The sequence below is a fragment of the Petaurus breviceps genome, unplaced genomic scaffold, assembly GCF_028583685.1.
Source record: "Petaurus breviceps papuanus isolate PSGF00001 unplaced genomic scaffold, PetGlider_PUasm1.0 90925, whole genome shotgun sequence".
NCBI classification, from domain to species: Eukaryota; Metazoa; Chordata; class Mammalia; order Diprotodontia; family Petauridae; genus Petaurus; species Petaurus breviceps.
In genome coordinates, this window is record NW_027187380.1 from 30,163,878 (window position 1) to 30,186,655 (window position 22,778).

Consider the following 22,778-nt stretch of genomic DNA (forward strand, 5'->3'; position numbering starts at 1 on the left):
TGCAGGGTAGGTGATTTCTTGATTTTAATCCTAGTTCCTGTGACCTCCAGAATATCATATTCCAAGCCCTGGATCCCTTAATTTAGATGCTGCTAGATCTTGTGTTATCCTGATTGTGTTTCCACAGTATTCAAATTGTTTCTTCCTGTCAGCTTGTAATATTTTCTCCTTGACCAGGGAACTATGGAATTTGGCTATGATATTCCTAGGAGTTTTCTTTTTGGGATCTTTTACAAGAGGTGATCTGTGGATTCTTTCCATCTATATTTTGCCCTCTGGTTCTAGAATATCAAGGCAGTTTTTCTTGATAATTTCTTGAAAGATGGTATCTAGGCTCTTTTTTTGATTGTGACTTTCAGGTAGTCCATTAATTTTAAAATTATCTCTCTGGGTCCTATTTTCCAGGTCAGTGGTTTTTACCAAGAGATATTTCACATCGTCTTCTATTTTTTCATTCTTTTGGGTCTGTTTTATAATATCTTGATTTAGCTTCCATTTGCTCCATTCTAATTTTGAAGGAATTATTTTCTTCATTGAGCTTTTGAATTTAATTTTCCATTTGGACAGTTCTGCTTTTTAAAGCTTTCATTGCTTTTTTGCTGTTTGAGTTATCTATCTTTTAAGGTGTTATTTTCTTCAGTATTTTTTTGGGTCTCCTTTAGCAAGCTATTGATTGGTTTTTTGTGACTTTCTTGCATCACTCATTTCTCTTCCCAATTTTTCCTCTTCTTGTCTAACTTGATTTTCAAACTCCTTTTTGAGCTCTTCCATGGCTTGAGACCAATTCATATTTTTCTTGGAGGCTTTTGATGTAGGAGTTTTTACTTTGTTGTCTTCTTCTGGTTCTCTGTCACCAAATAAGGATTCCATAGTCTGATTTCTTTTCCTCTGTTTGCTCATTTTCCTAGCCAATTGGTTGACTTTTGAGCTCTTTGCCATGGTAAATCTCTGTTTCCAGAGTGGAGAATGCTGTGTCCCAAATTTCTGGGGTTTTGCACAGCTGTTGTCAGAACTACTTCTAGACACCTGCCTCAGAACTGTGAGGACTCCCTCTCCACAGCCTCAACAAGCTGTGCCACACCAGGCCTCCTCCTCACCCCAGGACAACCACTCAAGATTGTGTGCAACCCAGATCCAAGCAGGGCAAAGCAAGAGAATCCTCCCTTTATGCCAGCAAAGAGATTCCTGCAATTGCCCCCTGATCAACTGCTTGGTTCCCCCACCATCTATGGACCTGTAGCTGCTGAAGCAGCCACTACCATCTGCCACCCCAGGGGCAGGGGCCAGGCCATGTTCCTCTCTCACTCATGTCCAGTAGAGTTTCCCTACTGACCTTTTACTTTGTCTTTGGTGTTTGTGGGGTTAGAAGTCTGGAAGCTGCCCCAGCTGCCAGTAATTCAGTCCCCTAAGACCTGCTCCCCCTGGTCTGTGCTGGTGCAGCCCATGCGGGACTGCATTTTACTCACAGCCAAGTGCATTAGACCCCTGCCAGACTGTCTTCAGTGGGAGATTTGTTTCATTCTGTCCTTCTGTGGGCTCTGTAGCTCTAAAATTTGTTTAGAGTCATTTTTTACAGATTTTGGAGGTAATTGGGGGATGAGATCAAGCAAGTTCCTGCTTTTACTCCCCCATCTTGGCTCTATCCCACCCATACTTCCTTTTAATGTTTTCCTTTTTGCTTTTCTTCTCTGTTGTCTTTCACTTCTGTGTAATTTAATTCCCAATTATTGTTCTTGCATTTTTTCTTTGGTGAGACTTAACATTGCAGATTCCCGTTTTCTATTCTCATTATTTCCTGTGCAGGACATAAATTTTGCTCCCATAGTTCTCATTTCTCTTTTAAACTATTCAGGAATAGTGTGTCATGGTTCCATGTTCTCTTTTCATTCAACAGTATCCTTTCTCTCAACAAATATTGGATCATTTCCCTTTTTATTTTATAGCTTTTATTAATAGATGCTTGAAATTATTCACTAGATCTTGAGGCCATATTTACTTCTCTTATTATTTTTCCTGTTAATGTTCAGAGTCTTTAAGGTTTTTTTCTTCTTAAAATCCAAAGATTTCAAATCTTTTCACCCCCACTTATTTTCTTTATCACTCTCTTCTGACTCTCTTTCAATGATTGTGGTTTCCTCAGGGGCTCAAAATCAAAGTGTCTCAGCCTTCTCCCACATTCAGCAATTCCTGGTTCACCAGACTAGGTGTCTGCCGCAACTGACCTTTTTGGTGGTCAAAAATGGCCCCAGCTGAGTACTGTGCTCTTTTCCTCAGGCTTGCTGGAGTACTGCAGGTAGCATTGGATGTAGGGAAGAGGTCCCAAGTGTAAGTGAGCATAAGTTTCTAAGGTCTTTTTGAACCTTCTTTTGGATTCTGGGTGTTCTAGACCAGGGCTTCTTAAGCTTTTTCCACTTGTGACCCCTTCAATGCTTCTTAAACTGTGGGTCATGACCACATATGATGTCACAGTATGGAGAAAACTGAAGTTACCATATCTTTGATGCATAATTTCTGTTTTGGAGAGATTTGAAAGAAAGGTTATGGGGAGTCAGAGAAAATATTGTTTCTCACTTGACCAGCAGTAGTAAAATATTTATTTTTAGCGTAGTAATTGGGTGTCCAGTTGAGTACACAATAATTACAATGTTAAATTATATTACTGTTGAAATTATGTTCATTTTTAGTGATATAGAATAGCAATGTGACTAGTATGAAAATCATCTTGACAATTCTGCTTCTGACTAAACTTATACACTCTTCTCACACACAGAAAATGCTTGATAAAATAATTGTTTTTAAATTCATTTGCTTGAATTAATGCTCAGAATGTTTAGAAAATTAGTTGTTCTTAACATACACTGGTATTAACTTCAGTTATTTCTTTATTAAAGTTGAGTCCCCTGTTCATACCTTTTAGATTTACTTTAGTAAAGTGTTCTATTAAAAAAAAGTTTACATTTACTACTTCCTCTTCCTCACTACTGACTTACTTAACATCTCTTTCAGTCTAGTTTTTTACATCCTGTCCTCAACATTTCCTTAAAACTAATCTGAGATCATCAGTGATCACTTCACTACTAAATCTGATGGTCTTTTTCTCAGGCCTCCCCCTCTGTGACCTCTCTGCAACTTTTGATGCTATTGACTAGTCCTTCTCTTGGATATTCCACCCTTCTTTGGCTTCCATGACACTGTTCTTTCTTGGTCCTCCTTCTTGTCTCATCATGCCTGAGTCTTCTTTACTGGCCCCTCAGTGTTCCTAAAGTCTTGGATTCTTATCTCTCCTTCCTACAATTTCTCACTTAGAAAGATCTCATCAGCTATTCTGATAGCTATGCAGATAACTCTCAAATCCATGTATTCAGAACTAGTATCTCTCTTCAACCCCATTCTTACTCTGACAGCTGTGTGCTGAATATCTCTTCTTGGAAGTTTCTTTTGTTGCTGTTAGTCATTTTCAGTTGTGTGTGACTCTTCGTGACCCCTTTGTGATTTTCTTGACAAAAATAGTGGAGTGGTTTTGCCATGTCCTTCTCCAGCTCATTTTATAGATGTGGAAACTGAGACAAATAGAAATTAAGTGACTTTCCCAGGGTCACACAACTGGTAAGCATCTAAGTCTGGATCTGAACTCACAAAGTGATTCCAGGCTGGGCACTCTTATCTACTTTGCCACCTAGCTGCCCTGCTGGATGTTAAATCAATATGACCAAAAGAACTGGTTTCCACAGTGTAATGTTTATTACATTTGCCTCACATGTGAGAAGTTACCATTTTGAAACCAGGAAGAAGCAAAGCAAATTCTGCTTTTGAGGTCGCATGGCACTGTGTATAAGGCACTGGAATTGGAGTCTGGATGACCTGGGTTCAGATATCAGGTCAGAAATGCATTAACTGTACAAGTCACTTTATCTCTGCTTTAGTTTCCTCATCTGTAAACTGATGGAATTGGAATCAAATGTCTTGGAAGAGCCCTTCCAGTTCTAAAGCTATCATCCAGCCATCTCATTATCTTCTACTTTAAAGATTATTCTCCTCCAAACTTCACTTTTTTCCTTTAGGGTACCACAGTTTTCCTCTTTACTCAGGTTCATAAATTTAGAGTCTTCCCTTTTCCTCACTCCCATGTGCTTCCCTTCTTGTTATGCTAATACTTCAGTGGATCTGTAATCTCATCCATGTGGGTATTCATTCCACATGTACAGATTGCAATCCACTAATGCCTTTTCACCCTTTGTTGATCTTCCATAGAGAATTTTTTTTCTAGGACCAAGAATGATAAATAAAACTACATAAAATCAGAATTTGGATACATGCATTGACAAATTTTGTTCCTTGAAAACAGATAAAGAAATTATACTTTCCTCCTTCTCAGAACAGAAGTAGTGATCTACAAAATAAGTCAAATAATGTTAGATATAATTGGGTTGTTTTGGTTAACTATTTTTGCTTGTTAAAAGAGAGTTCTATTTTGAGTTGCTGGGATTAGTACTGGGAAATGACAGTAATATTAAAAAAAAGTATCAGTAAAACTTTTCTTAAAATGTGAATACAAATATTTTAGTATTTATTTGGTATATATGTGTCTGTTTTTCACTCTCATGGGTCTGTATGCCCAGGAATGGTATCACTGGATCAAAGGCGCCATGTTTTTTTTTTTTAATGAGCAATGCTTCCCTTTCTAAATTATCACAGAACATCCTTTTAGTCTTAGAATTTTGCCAGGAGTTGTTTCTTTGGTGAGACTTGACATTGCAGATTCCCGTTTTTCTATTCTCATTATTTCCTGTGCAGGATAGGTCTGTAGTTAATAGATTTTTCCTCCTCCCAGTTTTGAAAATTGGGACATTTGCCTTTCTCCAGTCTTGCAACACCTCTCTTATTATCTATCCATAGATACCACTAATAGCAGCATCATATCAGAGACCACTAATAGCAGCATTATAATAATTGCATATGCTAAATTTTTACTCCCTTAGTATATAGTTGGTCTGTGTCTGGTGACTTAAATTCATTGAAGTCAGCTAGAGGCTCTCTTACCACCTAATAATTTATTTTAAGTTTCAACTTTGTCCCTTTTCCTTCCCAGATCAGAGGTCACTCTTGGAAGAGAAAACAAAAGCAGAATTCGAGTTGAGTAAGTTAACTGTCTCTGTTATCATTATCAGCCTTTTCAACCTCTTTCACACTTTACACACAAACCCTGTCCTATCCTCCTAGTTTTGTCCCTAAAAATTTATAACCTTAGAGGTCTACTGCAGAATAAAAATAAGTCTGCATTAGATCAGAAAGAGCAGTAATCTGTCTTTTGTATAATTTTGTACAAATTGTACCTTTTCGGTGTTCAACATAAATTAAAAAAGTCTAGAGGATGACTGATTCTATGTCCCATGATTAAGAGTAATTACATGACCAGAATTGTTCTTTCTTTCTCCTCCCTCAGCTGTCCCTGTTTCTCAGCTTTCTTCTCATCACCAGGGGGATCTCCTCAGGGACCAGACAGTAGTATCAGTTTTTAATTCTCCTCAATCCCAGGTAAGCTGTGGTCCCTCTGTCCTCTCTGACATACAACTCTTTCCTCTTACATCTGTTGGTTCTCCCCAATTTTGCCTTTATCGCCCCTCATCTTGGAGGCACCCCTAGTACCTGAGCCTGAAATATCTGGGAAGCTTCCTTATCTTTATTGTTTTTTTCCTATTCTCCTTCAATAACGTTTCTCTACTTTCTTCATCCCCTATTTAGACATCCTTAGCCCCCATTTATCAGGTACTTTCCTCTTCTTTGTCATGGAGTTTTGGTGGTTAGTCTACCAGTAGCATTGTTTAATTTTAGCTGTGCTGTTCCTTGACAATTCTTTCGCTCATCTTTTATTGATTTCCCAGTATGTTCCCCGCAGCAGCAATTTCAAACTGTTTACATTTGTTTTCAGAAACATTTATTATTATAAATTTAATAATAGTCTCACCAAAAGACTCAAACAAAATGAATGACATCATATGTCACTATAAAGTTCAAACTCTGTGTAAATTGAAGTTTACACTTTAATAGAATTATATGATTTAGAATTGGAAAAGACCTTAGAAATCATTTAGTCCAATACCTAAATTTTACAAATGAGAGATACAAAGAAGAGAAGTGATTTACCCAAAATCATAGGGCAAATAAGTGTTAGAACTAGGACCCAAACACAGGTTTTTGTAGTTTTTTAACCCTGAAATTTTATGTTCTCTCTACAGTGCCACATATTCACATATAAGGCAGCTAGATGTTGCAGTGGATAGAGCACATACATGGAATCAGGAAGCACTAAATTCAGATCCAGCTTTAAACACTGATTAATTGAGTGACCCTGGATAAGTCACTTAATCCCTGTTTGCCTCAGTTTCTCCAGCTGTAAAATGGGGATGATACATACCTTCCTCCCAGGGTTGTTATGAGAATAACATCAGATAATAATTGCATAGTATATAACAAAGTGCCTGACACATAGTAAGTGCTATATAAATATAAACTTTTATTATTTATTACTATCATATCAATACCAAACAGGAAGCAAGTATGGCAAGGTATACAATTGTAGTGTGCACAAGGAAGATTAGAGTAAGGAGAGAATAGATTTATTTTTCACATGCTCAGTCAGAACGGGATTATCTGCTAGGTTTACAAGGACCATTCTTAGGGACCTCCTCAAGATTAACCAAGTAAAGCAGGTAGCCAACCTCTCCTGTCCTGCACTGAGAATTTTCCCTACATAGTGCTTAGAACATGGAAGGCACTTAATAAATGCTTAAATTGAATTGAATGTCCTAGGGAAAGCTCTTTGGGCGGTTGTTGTCTTTCATTCTCAGAGAGGACCAAAATGACATCTCTGTGGTGGGATCAAGGTACATTGTGTGTGACTCTTGACGAATCAGATGAGTTCAGGAGGCTATGCCGAAGGTCAGGTACAAATAGTCCAGTGGAGCTAGCTCCGAGCTTGGGCGTCTCACGTTTTCTCGAGCTGCGCCAGGCCTGCTCTGCCCATGGAGCAGATGCTCCAAATTAAATTCTTTGAGGCAGGCATGTCTTTCTGGGTGATCCTGTGCCAGTGTCCTCCATGTCACACAAGCAATTCTAAAGTTCTTCACAGAGACCTTGAGAGTACCCTCTTCTTGCTTCTTTCGTCCTCCGTGTGAGTATCTGCCTTGTGTGAGTTCTCCGCAAAATATTATTTTAGGCAAACAGTACATTTGGCATTTGAACAACATGGCCAGCCCACAAGAGTTGTGCTCTTTGCAGTAGAGTTATCCACTGCATTCAGAATCTTTCCATTTGCTGTCTCCAGTGGTTCCATGTATGGATGATGCTCTTGTGCTTTCCTAGTGACCAATGGAATTAAGCAGGACTCTGCTTGCTCTCATGCTTTTTAGCTTGATGTTTTCAGTGATGTTGGACACCTTCAACAAGGATGAAAATGCCATCGAGGTCAGCTACTACACTGGTGGGAAATTATTTAACTTGAAAAGGTTACAAGCTAAGACTAAAGTGGAAGGAGAACTGGTGCATGACTTTTTGTTCACAGATGATTATGCACTCAGTGAAGCCTCTGAGGCTGAGATACAACCAAGTATGCATTGATTCTCTGCTGCTTGTGCTACTTTTGGCCTGTCAGTGAACAGCAAGAAAACAGAGGTTCTCCACCAGGCAGCACAACACCACCCATATGTGGAACTGTTAGTTACAGCAAATGGGCTGATAAAGAAAAACACCTCTCTTCTCAATAGAGATGGTGCACTATAGGAAGTAATGAGGCATATGTTGTCAGATATCATCAGTGCTTTGATTATAGATTTGTCACCAGGTAGAACAATATTGCAAGGGGTAAGGGGAACAGGAAATGATGGCAATTTTTTTTAAAAGGCATTTTTTTGGAAATACCAATCAGAAAAAAAAAATCTCATTGGATTTTCAGCTCCCAAATTGATAACTCTACCTCTCATGTCTCTCACAACTCCAGACCCAGTTTTCCAAGCTCCATTTCCATTTGAATGTTTTACTTGTGGCTTTGGCCCCAACCCTAAGACCATATCTTTGGAAGCAACCCAGTCACCTGTGAGAAAATCTTTTCTTGTTACAGACACATACAGACCTGACCCTGTAATTCCTCAGATAGAGATTATCAGTACATAAGGGTCCTGGCTCAAGGACTCTTTCCCTGGTGCCAGATCCCTATGATCCATGCCTTTAGTAAACCTTTGTATAAACAGAATTATCTTGTCTCTTCAGTAAAGCTATTTTTGCTGACACCCTGAATTTTCCCATCCATCCCAGAAGCCCAGATCACTGACACTTGTACCTAAGGCACCTGGACTTCATTCATATTCCTTAGAAGACCCCAGATCACCTAATGCACATACTTGGTATTCTTTTCCCTGTCCTGCTAGTCGTGACATTTAAGTTCTCAACTTCATTTTCTTTCCCTATAACTGAGATAAAAATGCCTTTATAATCTACTTGCAGGCTTGTTGTGATGCTCCATTAAGATTAAGTATACGAGGGACAGCTAGGTGGTGCCACACCCTGGAGCACCAGCCTTGGAGTCAGGAGCACCTGAGTTCAAGGGGAGAGTGTACGACCATTTTGGATGGATATTTCTGTAGCATTTTATCCTTGTTAAACTTTGCTAAGTAAATTCCTTCCTTTAAAAAGCTAATTAACTCTGGCAGACTAATTGATTATCAATGAGAGACAATCCAGACAGATTTATGAGCAATAGTACTATAAAATACTTCAGCCCCTCAAGATTACCTCTGATACTCTGGGAACCCTAATTTGAGTCATTGCCCAACTTGAACTAGCAGGTTGGGTTCCCAGAAGGCAGCTGCTATTGATTGATGGATCTTTTCATAATTTAGACATCAGTGAAGACTGAGGAAGAAGCGAAGTTCCTTGTTTCAGAAGAGTGGCAGTGTTTCAGCCCAGCTCAGAAGAATACATATGGGAATGTGGCACTGAAGAATTTTAGGAACCTTGACTTGCTAAGTAAGGAATGACCATTGGTAGCACTCCAGCGCCCCTCCCCCAGCCCTCCAAACCGGACTTTTCCCTTTTGATTCCACTTCCAGCTAGTCACCAATCATTGTTCCATATTTTTGATATTCCTCTTCTCTTGCTAATTGTCTTTGTTTGTTAGCACTCTTTCCTGCCTTCTCTAACCCTCTATGCTTCCTAGTCACCCCAAATACATTCACATTCTTTTCTTCTCATCTTCTTACTCTTCTTTTTCTACCTATGACCTTTTCTAGTGAACTTGTTCCTCATTCTGTCGGTCAGTTCCAAGCTCCACTTAACATCTCTCCTGATACCCTAGACACATCTTCATCTTTACAGTCAAAGTCTTTTTTGTTGTTTAAAGATATCCTTGTGTGACCCTTCTCCCACATCTCCTTATCTGACTCTTTAAAAATACTTTGTGTCTTCTTTACCCTATCTTTTTAGTACTTTTTTTTTGCTTTGTCTTTGTCTTTCTCTATATTGTCACGCATTTTGCAAGTAAGTTATTTAACTGTTTTATTTGGATCTTTTTATTCCCCTTACCTTAGGCTCCTTTCTCCTAGAATAGAGAGCAGATAACATTTGTATTTTTTGTTTACTATTTCAGCTGGAGAGATCATGATTAAAGATGGAATGTTGCTTCCAAAGCAAGAAGTTTCTAAAGGAATAGACCTACAAGAAGAGGTCTCTAGTGCTCTCAAAAGGTATGTTTTCTGAGTTACCAGTGTTAAGAACCTTGTGAATAACAAGTTGGAAAGCAGACAAGACAATAATGTGTGATAGATAAAGGAAAAACTTCAATGAAAATTTCAAATGAAAGCTTTTGAATGATTCTTACATTTATAGAATTTCTGCCTTGTATATGGTGGTGATCTCTGCCTATCAAAGGCAGGTAAGGAATTAGCTCTCTGTGTCTCTGTCTTTTTCTGTCTCTCCCATAAATAGATGTATGTATGTATGTATTTTTCCATGATATTTTTTGGGGAGGTCATTCATATCTATCATTCAGTAGTTTTGATATAACCTCATTAGGTATGTATAATATATATGTATAGTATAATTCTCTTCATAAACTTTCCTTTTCACACATTATATATAGCAGTTTCTAACAAAGCAGTTTCATAACACGTTTTCACTCTTTGTTTTCTTATAGATTCCTCATAAATTATAAAACACACAACTTCTTCTTGACTCCACAGGGAGAAATACTTCATGATGAGACATTTCCCCAATATGTGTTTTGTATATATCTATATTTATATATGCATATATGTTTATGTGCATGTTTTTTTTAATCCCCACACATGTTGCACGTTGATATTATTATCTCTTCACTCTAACTTACCCTTAATGTGATAGGTCTGGATTCTCAGAGATAAACTACCCTACTATTCTCAAACTCTCAGGGTCTAAGAGGTAATCCTGTTGAGGGGAAATACATTTTCCCTATCAACACTTCAACAGTTGAGCCCCTTTCAGTGTAATTTTAGACAGCTAAATGGCAGAGTAGATTGAGTGATGGATCTGGATTCAAGAAAAACTGAGTTCAAATCTAGCCCCTAGTAACTGTGCAAGTCATTCAACATCTCAACATTAGTTTTCTTGTCTGTAAAATGTTAAAAAAAAAGAAATCCTCCCAGAGTTGCAAGAATAAAATGAGATATTTGTAAATTGCTTTGTAAATTTTAAAGTGCTTGTATGTATGCTATTATCATTATTATCATCATCATCATTATAATTATTATTATTGCCTATTTATATAACCAGATACTGTAATGATACTTTTAGATATTAAGCAATTATTTATCTAATAAATAGCAAAAGAAATATCACAGATACTAATACATTATATTCAGTGCACATATAATGCACATATAAATCTGAATCACACTCTGCCACTAATCTATTCAATATCTACAGTGAAGAATGGGCACACACAGAAACCTGACTGGGAAACTCAAGAGGAAGGAAAACCTGTGTGCCCAGGGGAATTCATAACTCTGAACTTCAGGCTTTGATGCTTTTGGTCTATTCTGGGGCATCTGCATCACATAAAACTGCTTCTCTGCTTACTGCTTGTTTATTGGTCCTCACCACTCTTCAGTGGGCAGATTCTCTTCTGTTATTTAAATATAGCATTTACAAGCTCTTTTGAATCACTCCCACCCCTAATAAGACTTTTAGAAAGCACCACTTAATGGGAGAAATAATTCCCTTTAAGTCAGAGAACTGCAAAGCCCATCTGGCTATCTCTGGGCTGTAGAGATCACTCTATAAAATTATTCATTCACTTGGATGCTGACTTATCTGATCACAATTGAACTCACAGCAGCACAGCTCAGGTGTACTCTTTGGATCAGGCAAACAGATCTACCTGGAAAATGCTCTGAGTGGGGAGATGGAGTGTCATGCAAAGAAAGGTCAATGTCATTAGATCACAGAGTACATGGAGGAAAGAATGGTCTAAGAAGACAGGAAAAGTCAGGCTAGATTGTAAAGGACTTTAAGAGCCAAACAAAGGATTTTATTGGATCCTGGAGACAATAGGGGGTCCCTGGAATTTATTTAATAGGGGGTTATATGGTTAGACCTGCACTCTAGGAAGATTATTTGACTGCTGAATGAAGGATAGATTGGAGTAGGGAAACACTTGAGGCAGGATATTGCTGATAATAAAGGTAATGAAGGCATGCATTAGAATGGTCATAGTGTCAAAAGAGAGGAGGCATTTTTGAGGGGTATTACTGTGGCCAGTGCAGTTGGTGGGCTAGTGAGCGGTGAGAATAACGAGACGGGGGTGTAATGAATAGTCTGTTTATTAAAGGACCATTTCATACAGAGGCAAAGATGCAAGGGTCTCACAGAGTTTATATGCCCCCCAACAGAAGGTCTATATGACCCAAAAGAATGCAGACAATGTACAAGGACCCTCCCTTGACCTTGTTTACTATTTACCCTTGCTTAAGGTTAGTTACTTATTAGGGTAATATCATAGGACCATATCCGGAGGCATAAACAAAAAAAGGTTACACGCCCTCTTGCTTATCTGCCCTGTTACCTTTCAGGTAACTGTGTAGGGCAGGGGAATATTCCTTTAGCGGGGCCAAGGGACCCCAAAAGTTCTCTATATCCAAACAAGGTTGTATGTCTTCCTGCTTATCTGCCCTGTAACCTTTCAGGTAATAATATAGGAGAGGGAGACATTTCATTAGCAGAGCCAGGGAACTCCTGAATGTTCTCTACAGGGTATGAAAGTAGAAGTGACAGGACTTGACAATTGATTACATAAGAGGGATGAAAGTAAGAAATTGAGAATAACTTCTGTGATGAGAACCTGTAATGTGTACCCTCCACAGTATTAGAGAAGTTAGGAAGGAGGAAAAGGTTTTTTTTTTTTAAATATATTTTTAGTTTAGAATGTCTATAGGACAGCTAGTTCAAGGTGGCAGTCAAGGATACAAGACTGAAGCTGGAAAAGAAGTTAGGAATCAATAAATAGATCTTAGAATCATATCATAAAAATGATAATTGAAACAATGGAAACTAATGAGATTATGAAGTGAAATAATATAGATGGAGAACACAAGAGGGCCCAGGACAGAGCCTTGAGCTACACCCATCATTTTAATGGGCAAGATATGGATGAAAGTCCTTCCAAAGAGACAGGAGAACAATCATAGAAGTATTAAGAGAACTAGGGGAGAGCAGTGTCATTACATCTAAGGAGAAGAGAGTATCAAGGAGAATAAGCTGATAATAGGGTCAAGATTGGAGAGAGGTGAAGAAGGATTAATATTGAGAAAAGGCTATTACATTTGACAAGAGCATACAGAAGGATGGAGGGAGCAGAGAAAGAAAATGTTCAAGATGAAATATAGATTGTTACTTATGGAGCAGGCATTCCAGAAAGCAAAAATAAACACAAAAAATAAAAAGGAATAAATAAGGAAACGTTTTTATGAAAAGAACCATAGACAACAAACCAATATCATTAATAAATAAACATCCTTCCTAAATGATTTAGCATCTAAAGTCATAGATAGGAAACTTCATTATGCTTCTCTCAGTTTTGGATAAGTCTAAACCAAAGGAAAAATAAGGAATTGAACAAATTTCTGGACAACTAGAGTTAAAAGAATTGTGCTATTGTTCGGTCATTTCTGACTCTTTGTGATCCCATTTGGATCTATTTCCTTTTCTAAGATTGGGTTATTTAAGTTACTTGCCCAGAGTCTCACTAGTATGTGCAGCCAGATTTGAATTCAGATCTTATTGACTTCAGACTTGGCCCGCTATCCATTGTGCCACATAGGTGGAATCTTCTTAAAAGGGTCAGTAAAAGAATATACATATTTCTCTGTACCACAAATTGAGGATGTATATACTGTGGCAGAGATATTGCAAGCAAATATAAAAATACAGAAATACTTAAATCCTTTATAGACCATAACAGAATAAAAGGAGAAAGGGTTTCCGAGACTGCAAACAAGATATAGACCCAGATGACAGTAAAATCTTAAATAATGAGTGAATCAAAGGACAAATTATATAAACAATAATTATGTAAAAGAAAATAATGATAAAACAGCACACCATGGAACGCAGTTAAAGCAGTTGTCAAGGGGGAAATCATATCCTTATAATCATATGTTGACAAAATAGAAAAAAAGAGAATTAATGAACTGAATATACGTTTTTAAAAACTGGAAAATGAAAAAACACAAAATAAACACAAAAGAGAAGATACTAAAAACTAGAGGAGAAATAATCTGGAAACAAAACTGGTAGAATAAAGCTGGGTCTTTGAACAGACTAATAAAATTGATAAACCATTACCAAATCTGATTAAAAAAGACAGCAGAAAATCAAATTTAAAAAATATCAAATGAGCAAGGTAAAATTACACTAAATAAAACAACCCCAGAAGAAATAGAATAGGAATATAACATCCCAATTATCTGCTAATGAAACTGAGAATAGAAAAGAAATAGAGGAAAACCTTAAGAAAAATGTAATATAAGGGGCAGCAAGGTGGCGCAGTGAGTAAGAGCACCAGCCCCAGAGTCGGGAGGACCCAGGATCGGTTCCAGGCTCAGATACTTAACACCCACACAAAAAAACTAGCCGTGTAACCTTGGGCAAGCTACTTAACCCCAATTGCTTTAAAAAAAATATGTAATATAAACCAAATGATCAGAAGACCAGATAGAGATCTTAAATAACCCAGTCTTAGAAAAGGAAATAAATCTAACTGTAAAGGAACTACCAAAGGAAAAAAACTAATTGTCCAGATGAATTCATAGGAGAATTCTATCAAACTTTTAAAGAACAATCTGTATCCATACTATAGAAATTATTCTCAGAAATGCATAAGGAAAGCACCCTGCCTAAATTCATTAATGAGACAAAATCCTAATACCTAACTAAACCAGGAAAAGATAAAATACAGAAAGAAACTAAAGACTGATATCATTAATGAACATTGACTCAAAAAACTAAAACCCCAAACAGATTAGTGATTTATCAAAAAAATCATTCATGATGATCAAGTGGTATTTATACCAGGAATGCAAAGATGCTTCAACATTAGGAAAAATAATCAATATAATTAATCAATTAAAACCCCAAACATCCCAAACTACATTTCAGTAGATGGGGAAAAACTTTTTGACAGCACTTGTTTATGCTAAAACATAGACAACACTTGTTTATAAAGTATAGGTGTAAAGGTACTTTAAAAATAATATCATAAAAAGTTTCTATCTAAAACCAAAATCTGTTGTTTGATAAACTCAAAATATTGGCTACATAGGAAATAACTGTTAAACAAGTTTGTTGTTCAAGTCATTTCAGTCATGTCTGACTCATTGTGACCCTTTTTGGGGTTTTCTTGGCAAAGATACTATGGTTTGCCGTTTCCTTTTCCAACTCGTTTTACAGATGAGGAACTAAGGCAAATAGGGTTGAGTGACCAACTAGTGTCTGAGGCCAGATTTAATCTCAGGTCTTCTTGAATCCAGGCTCAGTTCTCTATCAACTATGCCACTTAGCTGTCCTTTTAAAATACTTACTGAAAGCTTAAAAATGAGTTTAACTTATCTTTTATTTTTTCTATTTCCTCTAATACTCGATGGCAGCTTATTTTATCCTGTATTGTTGATTGCATGGGGGAATCAAAGGACTTATTTTTACCAGTCTCTATCTTGGCATGGTTAACAATCCAAAGACATTTATTAAATGCTTATTGTGTGACAGGTACTATGCTAAGTGCTGGAGACACAGGTAGATTGAAATTACTGAATACCAGTGATTCCAACCTTTTTTTTTTTTCTTTTTCATCAACTTCCCCTTTGGAACTTTACTGAGAATTTGTCAAACACCTCATTTCAAAGCATTTTTAAAAGTCCACCTTTTTCTAAATCTTTCAGAAATACTTATCTTTTAGGGAGAGGTGAATTCCAGAGAGAAGGGAGCTTATTTCAAAGAATACTTATGCTTTCCTCGTTTCTGAATTTTATGTCATATGAATTTTAAAGGTTCATGCTGTTTTTTTTCTTTTCTAGAGATTGTTCACCTCACATCCTTGTTGGTCCTCCTGTACAAGCTGAAAAAAACATTGAATTTTTGAATACTCTTAAAGACCGTAATCCTGGGGATTTATGGTCTAGAATGCATATCTCCTCGATGGAATATGCTGCAGGTGACATCACACGAAAAGACAGGAAAAAAGACAAAGCAAGAGTAAGTGAATTGCTACAAGGTCTTACATTCTCTGGTGATTCCGATGTTGATGAAGAAGATGAAGTTGAGTCACACCCTGCTAGAAAGAAGCAGAAAGTAACTACTTTTACAGAGAAGAAATGGATCAAAAGAGATATTCAGCCCAATTTTCCAAGTTGGTCAGCATTGGATTCTGGAATTTTGAATCTCAAAAGTGAGAAACTAAATCCAGTTGAATTCTTTGAATTATTTTTTGATGATGAAACATTCAAGTTAATTGTTGATGAAACAAATCATTATGCTTCTCAGAAAAATGTCATCTTGGAAGTTACAGTTCAGGAAATGAAGTGTGTTTTTGGTGTTCTTCTTTTGAGTGGATATATTTGTCATCCCAGGAGAGGAATGTATTGGGAAACTTCAGATAAAGAGCAGAGTCTTGTTAGCAATGCAATTAGAAGGGAAAGGTTTGAATTAATATTCTCATACCTCCATTTTGCAGATAACAGTTGTCTAGATCAATCAGACAAGTTTACAAAATTGAGGCCTCTCATAGATCAAATGAATAAAAATTTCCTCCTATATGCTCCCCTGGAGGAATATTACTGCTTTGATAAATCAATGTGTGAATGTTTTGATAGTGACCAATTCTTAAATGGTAAGCCTATTAGAATTGGTTATAAAATATGGTGTGGGGCAACTAGCCAGGGTTATTTAGTTTGGTTTGAACCCTATCAAGGTGAACCAGTCTTGAAAGCAGAAAAAGATCATGATCTTGGTTTAGGTGGAAAATTAGTAATGAACTTTGCTGATGTTCTCTTGGAGCGAGGACAGTATCCTTATCATATATGTTTTGACAACTTTTTCACAAGTATCAAACTAATTGCAGCTCTGAAGAAGAAAGGGGTGAAGGCAACAGGAGCAATTCGTGATAATAAGACTGAAAAATGTCCTTTCATGAATACAGAAAATATGAAAAAAATGAAAAGGGGGTCATTTGATTTCAGAGTGGAGGAAAAGGAAGAGATAATTTTGTGTCGTTGGAATGATGAAAATTCCATCAACCTATGCTCCAATGCTGTAGGCATAGAACCACTGAACCAAGTAAGCTATTCTGTTGATGAAAAAAAAAAAATTCAAATAAGTCAGCCATCAATAGTTAAGCTATATGAAGTATGTAGGTACGGTGTTGCCAAGATGGATGAAAATATTTCCAAGTACAGGATAAAAATTAGAAGCAAAAAATGGTATTCAATTTTGGTAAGCTATATTATTGATGTGGCCATGAACAATGCATGGCACCTATATAGAATCTGTTGCCCTGATACTTCATCAAGTCTTTTGGATTTTCGAAGATGCATTGCACATTTCTATTTGGAGAACAATGCTAATCAAGCAGACTAAGAAAGATAAAGTCAGCAATTACATATAGAACTAAAAAGTAAATATACTGTGACTTTCTACTGAGAACATTGGTAATTTAATAATTTATTGGAGACAAAACTCAGTAACTTAGGTGTCCTTCCTCTATCATTACATCCACATCTTAACCTTTGTGATTTATATCCTCATGTTAATCCCCCAGAGAGCACCTACCCAATGCACGAGAGACCTTCCTCTGGTTCTTCTAACCAGAAGAAACCATATATGTCTGTCTTGAGTGACATTATCCCTCAGTATGTATTGGGGCCAACCACTTTTCTAATCATATTACATATCTTAAATAATACATTTTATATCACTTCTTGCTAGCAAATTATTACTGGCAATGTTCTACATCCTACTAATGTCTGCTATGCATCTCTTCATTGTCCTTTGGATTACCTGCAATTTTGATTATTTTTTTTTATATTGTGGATTTTTATGATAGCTAGTCAGCATCAACAAGAGATATTGATGTTAAAAAGATGGATTTTAGGGGTGGCTGGCTGGTGCAGTGAATAGAGCATTGGCCCTAGGGTCAAGAGGACCTGAGTTCAAATCCAATCTCACACACTTAACACTTACTAGATGTATGACCTTGGGCAAGTCACTTAAGCCCAATAACCCTGCCCTACCCCCTCCAAAAAAAAATGGATTTTTCTATTAGAGAGTAACTTGGCATCATTGAAAGCACTGCCTATCTAAGATATATGTAGTGGCATACTAAGTTAATGGGTTGCCCATCAAAACTACATGCCCATGAATAATAAACATTTTTCACAATTTTTGTTTTCCTTATGGGATTTCTTAGGTTTAAGAAGTCACATAAGTTTTTTTTTTATTTCTTTTTTAAAATAATGTTGTGCTTGACTGAGGAGGCCCCATCGTATTCTTGGGCTTGTTAAAATCAACACACTGTCATCCACAAATAGGGTAATCCAGAACTCTCCATTTCAGAGAAAACTTCTCTGCACAGGACATCTTCTGTAACAATAGCAAACCCCTCTGTTGAGTATACATCCATTTTAGACCTCAATTGAGGCTGATCATCATAGAATGATTGAACAAAGTTATCTTTGTGGTTCCATTTACTAGAGAATTGTGTATAATTTTAACATATGCATGGGAGAGAGATCTTTGAAGTCTATATTTTGCTTATTCAGAGGCATTAAAATCTTTTGGAAAGATAGCTTTGAAGTCTATGTATCATTCAGTAAGATGCACTTTCATAATCAAATAATTATAATGGAACCTTGCAGTCTTTTTGACTTTCAGTCAATTGTGTGACTCTGGGTATATGGTCTACAGTAGAAAACAATTTTTCTGTTAGTGTGCCTGTTGCTTTATCATATTTTCATTGAGGATATACTATACATATATATGTATATGTATATACATATGTGTATATATTGTATAACAAAGATAAAGTAGATATGTAGTTAGAAGTTGTTGGTATATTTTTGATCATCTTTTTTAGGTAAGAATAGCTATTTCCAATCATGTGCTATAATTCCCTTGTCTTAAAGAGTCAGTCCTTCAGGCAAAATATAATGACTTAGAACAAAGAATAAACTATCTGTCAAAACTGCATTGAATTCAATGGTAGATTCCAAGTATTCCTGATGAAAAGGCCAGAACTGGGCAAAATCTTTGGAATGCAAACTCAAGAGCCAAGAGAAATACAGAATGGTAAAATACACTTGATCCATTGAAAAACATCATTTGATGATGAATTATTTACATTCTAATGGAGGAAAGAGGGAATGTCCTCAGATGATCCCAATGATTTTAGAGAAAGGTAAATAAATCAAGTAGAAGGCTGTGAAATTATATTATCATTCTGTTAGAAGGAAATAGAAAATATAGGGAAGGAAAGGAAGTAGGAGCGTGTACTTATTATCTCTCACAATAAAGGTATATGAAATGAAAATTATATGACTATTGAAGAAGGGATGAGTGAAATGGGCATCCCATGAACCTTACTTTCATCTGAACCCTGAGAAAAGAAGGTTAAATACACACATTTATTCCCACACATACAAAGGACTTTGTATAGAAATATATTGTCAACAGAGAAATAAGAGGAAGACTTAAGAAGGAACGAAGTATAGAGTGAGAAATCTAAGCAAAATAGAGTCCCATCATCACAGGATCCTGGAAATTTTAAAAATCTGTAATTGAGGGTGTGAAAAAGGGAAGAGAAGAGAGGGAACAGAATGGAAACAGTTATAGGTCACCAGTGTTAAGCAAACTTCTTTCTTTAACCATCTTTTTTGTAAAGAGGGACCTTGGAGACAAAGAGAAGAAAAAATCTGAGAAGAAAAGATGTAGGGAAATACACAATTAACATTTATAACAATGAACATAAAACGAAAGAATAGGATAGAATCCAATGATATGACAATTAAAAGAAACATTTGAGACAAAAAATTCAGAGTAGCTATAGCAAAATCCATTATGATTCAGGTAAACTTTAAAAAATGGTAACAATAATGATTTCAGACAAGGCAACAGTGAAAATAGACATGATTAAAAGAAATAAGCAGGGAGATGTATATATGTATGAACTAGAGACCAAATCAAGGTGGTGGAAGGAGAGAAAGCATTTTATTCTAGCTTGCTACACTGAGTTTTTCTATGATGATCTACAAGTTCTGATTGGGAAAGGCAAGAAAAAGATACAGAGAGGCAACTTTCTAGCCCAAGGCGACTTAGGCAGGCAGAGAGTTCTGCAGACTCTGGGACAGTGTCTGGCCAACAGTGTGCATGGAGGATGTGACTGAGGGGAACATTGCAGCACAAAGGTATGTAAAGAATGCTAAGAGAGGGCACCAGGATAGGAAGCACCAGAACAGAGATGCCAGGGGATCTGTATTGAGTACAAGCTCTGAATACAGAAACAAATACTATGAGCTGCCAGTTCTGTCAGCCATTATACAATTTTAGATCACAGATCTAGGAGAGGGAAGAGTGGCCAAGAATGAGGGCCTTACTGTGAACTGAGAAATGAACAAATTCTGGAGGCAAAAAGCATCTGATCCAAAGTCAGTAAACAGACCTTTTCCCAGATTACATCACTTGGGAGCATTGAAAGTTTTCTGACCCCCAGATTGATCTTTGAAAGCAATTCAGGCCAAACACCCCTCCCAGAAGTGGACACAATCTAGTGCCAACATAAAGTCTAAAGTTAATACGTAGGCTGGAAGAATAAGAAAACAAAAAAAGAACTCTTATCATAAAGAGCTATTATGGTGACAGGTAAGTTCAAGAAACAAATAGAGAAGAAAATTACTTGAAAGTTATCTATGAGCAAAATATCAAAGAAAAATGTAGCTTAAGACACAAGTCCAACAAGAATACCTAGAAGACTTAAAGTAAGCATTTAAAGAGAGGAGAAAGATTATTGAAGAAAAGATGAAATATCTCAGGAAAAAGAATTGACATGGACAAAAAGAATGAGGTAATTCAAGAATCACTGAACTATCTGAAAGCCATGAGCAAAAAAGAAATTAGGTGTTGTTGGTTTTTTTTTTTTTTAACTGTCCAAGTATCTTAGAAGGCAATATAGAAATTAAAAGAATCTATAGTCACCTGGAAAAAAAATCTCAAAATAAAATATCCCCCAAATCCAAATCTTTCACACTGTCTGATCCTGTGCAAATCAACCTTTCTGTGCCTCAATTTTCTTAGCAAAATAATACCACATCCCAGCATTGTTAAAGAGTAAAATGAAATATTTGTAAAAAAAAAAAAAAACTTTGAAACTTCAAATTTCTAATTAAAAAGAAACAAGTCCAATCCTTATCAAGTAATAAACAGAAAAACATTTAAACACAGAACATGCTTCAATAGGGACCAAGGGCAGAACCATCTCTGTGCTTTGGAAATGCAGGAAAAAGACAACTGTTGAGGTGGAGTCAGGATGGTGAAATAAGAAGAATCAGATGACCGTAGCTTTTCCCACTCTCCCTTCTCCACAACCATCTAGAAAACATACCAGAATGAATTCTTACTGAGAAGAAGTTATGAGTTGTTTTTCTAGTCCAAGGCATCTTAGGGAAACAGAAAAGTCTTCTGACACTGAGGATGGAATCTCGCCAGGTCTGCAAGAACTCAAAGAAGGCTGAGACAACATCAGGGCAGAAAGGGATTCCAAGGGACCCTTGAACTAGCACTAGGTTCAGGAATAGGTACTATCCAAAAGTATGTCTCCCATTACCCCATTCCAGATGACAGATTCAAGGTAGGAGTGGTCATGAGTATAGACCCTAATTGAGTACTTAGCAGGGAATGAACACATTCCAGAAACTAGAAGGTGTGTCTCTCTGGTCCCAAGAGTAGAGTGGGGACTAAGTTTTACCTTTAACCCAGCATTAAGCCTGAAGTAGAATTACCAGGGTAGTAGTCCTAGACCAAAGGGGAGCCAGCAATTTAGTTGCTCTGAACCTACAGAGCTTTCCAATGAGCTAACATTGACTGAGTCCAGCAGCAATCTACAGAAACTTGAACCCAGCGATAAAACTATAATAGACCTCAAACTGGGTCAGGAATTTGCAAAGCTCAAAATAAGAAGGTGTTGAACATACTTCTCTCCAGATCTACTTTGGAAGCACTGAAAATTTGCAGGGCATCAGACAGAGGTGTAAAGCAGCAGAAGGATATGAAGGTTCAGAATCTCAGGCCAGACATCAGCTCCCTCCCCCAAGAAGTGTGTAGAACCCAACACTAACAAAAAGACCAAAATTAAGAAGACTAGAAGAATGAACAAATGCCCCTTAAAATGCTGCCATGACAAAAAGGAAGCTAAGTACACAAAGAAGAAAAAAAGTTACTTAAAAGCATGTAGAAGCAAAACCTCTAGGAAAAATGCAGTTTGGACAATTTTTGTGATGGAAAAAGGTTAGAAACTTTCCCAATAAGATTTGAAGTAAAGCAAGGGTGTCCATTATCACCACTATTATTTAACATAGTGCAAGAAATGCTATCTATAGCAATAAGACAGAGAAATGGAGGCAATAAGCACAGGGAAAGAGAAAACAAAACTTGTTTTGTTGATTTTTGCAAATATTAAGACCCAAAAGAGTCAACTAAAAAATTACTAGAAACAATAAATTCAGAAAAATTACAGGGCTTAAGAGAACACACCTAAATTATTAGCATTTTTTGTATATAATCAACAAAATCAAGAGAGAGAAAGAGAAATCTCACTGAAAATACTACAGAATGGATAAAATATTTGGAATTTTATCCATGAAAACACAACGACCATGTTAATATAACTGCAAAATACTTTTTACAAAAGTGCTGATCTAAATAATAGGAGAAATATGAATTGCTCATGTCTAGTCCATACTGATATAATAAAAATGACAGTAGTACTTATATTAATTTATTTATTCAATACCATACAACCAAATTATCAAGGATTAATTTGTAGAGCTAGAAAAGAAATAATAAAATTCAACTAAAGAAAAAGGATTAAGATTATCAAGGTAAAAGTTGGGAAAATCAAATTGATTGTACTGTGATTGATTTTATTTTGTACCACTACTGATATCTCATGTAACTACCTAAGTCCTGTTTCATTTGTCTCTGAGTTAAGTTTA

At 36.6% G+C, this 22,778-nt stretch overlaps 1 protein-coding gene across 3 annotated transcripts in view; it reads left to right on the plus strand.

Annotated features, from left to right (window-relative positions):
- Positions 1-18,361, plus strand: part of PGBD1 (piggyBac transposable element derived 1) — a 32,922-nt gene extending 14,561 nt beyond the window's left edge. For all 3 annotated transcript variants that reach the window (XM_069076701.1, XM_069076703.1, XM_069076702.1), the window contains exons 4-8: positions 5,090-5,137; positions 5,444-5,535; positions 8,895-9,021; positions 9,641-9,737; positions 15,597-18,361. In XM_069076701.1, the coding sequence (XP_068932802.1) occupies positions 5,090-5,137; positions 5,444-5,535; positions 8,895-9,021; positions 9,641-9,737; positions 15,597-17,154 (1,922 nt within the window). In that variant the 3' untranslated portion in view covers positions 17,155-18,361. The remainder of the gene's footprint in view (positions 1-5,089; positions 5,138-5,443; positions 5,536-8,894; positions 9,022-9,640; positions 9,738-15,596) is intronic.
- Positions 18,362-22,778: the final 4,417 nt, after the last annotated feature.